The sequence below is a fragment of the Lupinus angustifolius genome, unplaced genomic scaffold, assembly GCF_001865875.1.
Source record: "Lupinus angustifolius cultivar Tanjil unplaced genomic scaffold, LupAngTanjil_v1.0 Scaffold_121_28, whole genome shotgun sequence".
Lineage (NCBI taxonomy): Eukaryota > Viridiplantae > Streptophyta > Magnoliopsida > Fabales > Fabaceae > Lupinus > Lupinus angustifolius.
The window spans coordinates 36,948-40,843 of NW_017725080.1; the positions used below are offsets into that span (position 1 = coordinate 36,948).

Consider the following 3,896-nt stretch of genomic DNA (forward strand, 5'->3'; position numbering starts at 1 on the left):
TAGTGCATTTTGTACTACGCAAAATATTTTCTGAACAATTGAATGGGACACTTATAGAGAATCAGATCCTATATATACATTCATGAGGTATGTTGCACCAAAAAAGATGAAGCGTTGAGTTTCCATATTCTTTCGTACTAGCCAACAAAGTATTGGTCTAATAATGTAAAATTTCACTAGATTCTCAAGATGACCAAAAAGTCAAAGGCTTAATTCTTAAAGTGATATTTGTTGAGAGGAACAGTCACACACTCAAAATAGATTAGTTATTTACCCAAAAAGTAAATGAATACCTTAATAGTACTAAAAAAATATATTCTTCCGTACTCATGGTACTATATTGATGTGAATTATTTCAAAATAAACTTTTTCGGCCCAAACTTATGATTTTTCCCTTCTTCTTAGTTACATTATAATAGTGAATATGAGTCACATAGTTAATCTTAGTCCTCACAACTTAGCTTGTTTTAGGTCTCAATCTCTCATCATAAGACTTAACATCATCTACTAGCACCAAATTTGATCATTTGTACCTAATTATATTGGCGCACTCGTACCTTACATTTTACAAAAAAATGACATATCTCTTACACGTATGGGTACCACATACGATACCGTATGCATGCAACATAGTTCATGAGCATGGATGTGAATTGAGGTATCTTGTATTTCAAGGCAATGAAGGTGTACCATATGCAAATATGAAGCTGGATGTTGCGAATCAACTTTGATTATACATAAAACAAGTTGTAGTATGTCTAGCAAGCAAGTATAGAACAATACTTTCACAACTCAAGCACTTAGAAGAGATTTGTGTACTAAATAGCATCATTAAAAAATAGTTTCATAATAATAACAATTAATTTTAAACGGGGGTGTATGAATGATATAATGTGCCATAAACCCAGGCTACATAGGTTATCTTCTCTTCTTAATCTCGAATGAATATTTGAGTTCCATGTGACACCTTTTGTCATCATCTTCAAACTGTAACATAGCAAAAAAGAGCACAGTTTATTTATCTAGTTGAACAAATCATGCCGAAAAAGTAGAACTGTCTTGTTTCTAACAACTTGAACTGAGGCAAATTGAAATAGTGACTGCAAAATATCTGTGAAAATTAGATAACTAAGCTTTTGGTGATTAGTATCTAAGCCTAGCAAATTAATTGGCTGTTGATGAAGAAAAATCCTCGGATGTGATGACATCGCGGTTATAGTGAACAATAGCATAATGTTATTGGATGTGTTTTTAGGATTTTCAAACACAAACATAGGCATGCCTTGTGTCTGAGCTTTGTAGAACACCATAAGAAGCAAAGATGAACAAATTGGATTGAAGTCTCGGAGGAAAATGGAAGAAACGGGAAAAGGATCACTATTTTTAAGAGTTATGACAACATTCCTAAAGTTTCAGATTTCAGACTATAGCATTCCATATATCAGCCCTTTCATATGAAGATAAAAACCAAAATACATTAATAACTCAAAAATACTATAAACAAGACATAGTGCATTCAAAACAAAATATTGAATATTCTCATACCTTAAGTTTGGCCGAGTAAACACCCCTTGCAAGTGCACCGGATGGAGCGACATCCTCTTTCAAAGCATGTTCGTATGGTTCTTTCTGAGGAGCAAAGGTACCCAACATCCCCCTGGTCTGATCAACTGCAATGGCCAATAATATAATTGAATTCTCAATGTAATGCATGAAAAATAGGTCATTACCAGCAAACCAATGTATAACAGAATACATTTTTTCTGTACAATCACATTACGGTGGAGACAGAGATCCAGCAATGCAAATTGACAAAATTTAATTAAAAGGACGATCCAATACACGTGAGGCTCCCACTTGGTGGGGACTGACGAGGGTAGATGTATGTAGTCTTACCTCCGCAGACAAAGAGTTTGTTTCAAGGATTTGAACCCTTGACATCCATGTCACAAGGCAAACAACCTTAGTGTTCCGCCAAATTGACAATGTAAATAAACCTGGTAAGTGGTAAGTTAAATCACTTTTAGAATGAAAAGTATGTTCTCATTTCCATGACACACCATACAGAGAACATAAAACCGTCTCAGTGTACCCCCATAAGAAAGTTTAAAAAATTTCAAGACAACAAGTTGTACGACAGCAAACACATAATCATCAATAGTTTAAAACCTTAAGTCAGGTTTAAAATTGTGAGCTGCATCACATGAATACAGCTGCAACATCTCAGTTATAGTAGTTAATGCAACCGTATCAGGCCGTCATTGCGGAACAAATTGGTTGTACATGGCTTGTATCAACTGACAACACAACTGTCACTGCAATGCAACCACAACTACGATTTGAAACACTAACTTTGGTTTTGAGAAGCCAAATAATGATAATCCTACCAACTCAAGATTATATAACAAGTTCGCAACAGAGAAAAGTATTAACAATGTACCTTGGATCCCTCCTTTCCAGACAGTGTTGGAATATGCCAGGCCAGACACAATGTTGTGCAAAACACTAAATTTTAACTTAAGATGATAATGACACCCCTCCTTGAGAGTGAACAGAACATTATCTTTTTTATTTTCATCAACGGGTAAAGGAGTAACAACTTCACCATGATCATCAGAGATAATTCCAATGGAGTGGAATTTCACTTCAGGATCCATTTGACCTATTTTGATAAGGAAACAATGTAAAACATAATCGAGCAAAAGCGGTATGAACCATAAACGAGGATATAAACAAAAACAAACCATTTAAATCGCTTTCCAAGCAACCCAACAACTTCTCCTTCCACCTCCTTAGGCTCTCATCCTCCTGAGGAGCACAGAACAGCATTCAAATCAGAAAATAAATCACTTTGTCAAATGCTGACGTAATCAACCTATGAGAAACCACTCAGATATGATACATAGCATAAAATCATTTGATCTTATGCAGAATTTATTCAAAGAATAGTTGATAAGTTATGCCTAGTTTATATATTTTAGCCCATTCCAACATAATTCCTACCTAACTTACAAGTGAAATTTAGTTTTGCTCTCCAAAATAGTGAGAATGCAAGTATCTAACTGATATATACAGGAACATACTTCTCAACCAAAACCCAGCATCAAGCAGCATTAATAGCACGGATATATAATGCTTAACACAAGGGACCAAAAATTCATACAAATCCTAAAATACAAAATATATGAAAGTTGAAACCAACAACCCATTAAGCTAGATATCCAAAAGCAACCATTTTTTAATGTAAAAAAGGTAAAAAAATAATTTTTATGCAACCCCACAATTTCAAAAAGAGTAAAGAGAACTAGAAAACCTTGTCCCGTTCGATCTGTTCCTTGAGGGAAAGAAGAGGACCAGGAACAAAGGTTGTATTTTTATGATCACCAATGTTCTCTTCATCTTCGTCTTCTTCAGTTTCTTCTTCATCTTCATGGAAAGTAGCTTCATTAAGGGTTTCAGGAATTTCACCAACCCCAGAAGTAGAAGATGATCCTATTGCTTCCTTCCATTTCTCACCTTCCATCTCTCTCTCTCTTTCTCTTTCTCTCTCTCTCTCTCTCTCTCTCTCTCTCTCTCTCTATCAGTGTGTGTGAGTTTGTTGTTGTGTATGTAGTTATAACCCCACACCACAAAGTGAAGTAGACAAGGTTCTTATGTTCACACAATGTTCAAAAGAGACTGATTTCAACATCAGGTATATGTATGTTTGTATATTAATGATATTCAAATATACAGTATAGTCATATAGTTGTGTCAAACATGATATCTCATAGATCAAAGTTGATCTAGTATCATAAAATGTTATTAAATTTTCTGGAGGACCAAAACATAAAAAGTTTAATTTATCTGAACGACAGATACTCACTCTACAAAAATTAATTCATTATTTAAATTAT

At 34.4% G+C, this 3,896-nt stretch overlaps 1 protein-coding gene across 3 annotated transcripts; it reads right to left on the reverse strand.

The window, feature by feature from the left end:
• Positions 1 to 702: 702 nt before the first annotated feature.
• Positions 703 to 3,695, reverse strand: LOC109339954 (rho GDP-dissociation inhibitor 1-like). 3 transcript variants are annotated; one of them, XM_019577511.1, is made up of 6 exons: positions 3,580 to 3,695; positions 3,314 to 3,531; positions 2,745 to 2,808; positions 2,441 to 2,662; positions 1,546 to 1,670; positions 703 to 987 (listed from the first exon to the last, which is right to left on the reverse strand). In XM_019577511.1, the coding sequence occupies exons 2-6, from the start codon at positions 3,521 to 3,523 to the stop codon at positions 919 to 921; spliced, it is 690 nt and encodes a 229-aa protein (XP_019433056.1). In that variant the 5' UTR covers positions 3,524 to 3,531; positions 3,580 to 3,695; the 3' UTR covers positions 703 to 918. The 3 variants fall into 3 exon arrangements, with proteins under 3 accessions (XP_019433056.1, XP_019433057.1, XP_019433058.1); XM_019577512.1 differs by having other exon boundaries at positions 3,314 to 3,535; positions 3,574 to 3,689; XM_019577513.1 differs by having other exon boundaries at positions 3,314 to 3,535; positions 3,580 to 3,686.
• Positions 3,696 to 3,896: the final 201 nt, after the last annotated feature.

Bases quoted from the DNA above. Each gene is read 5' to 3' on its own strand.
- LOC109339954 (XM_019577511.1), bottom strand. From the start codon at position 3,523: ATGGAAGGTGAGAAATGGAAGGAAGCAATAGGATCATCTTCTACTTCT. The intron at 2,663-2,744 runs GTTTGTTTTTGT...TTATCAAAATAG, and splicing joins CTTGGAAAGCGATTTAAATG to GTCAAATGGATCCTGAAGTG. The intron at 988-1,545 runs GTATGAGAATAT...GCTATGTTACAG, and splicing joins TTTACTCGGCCAAACTTAAG to TTTGAAGATGATGACAAAAG.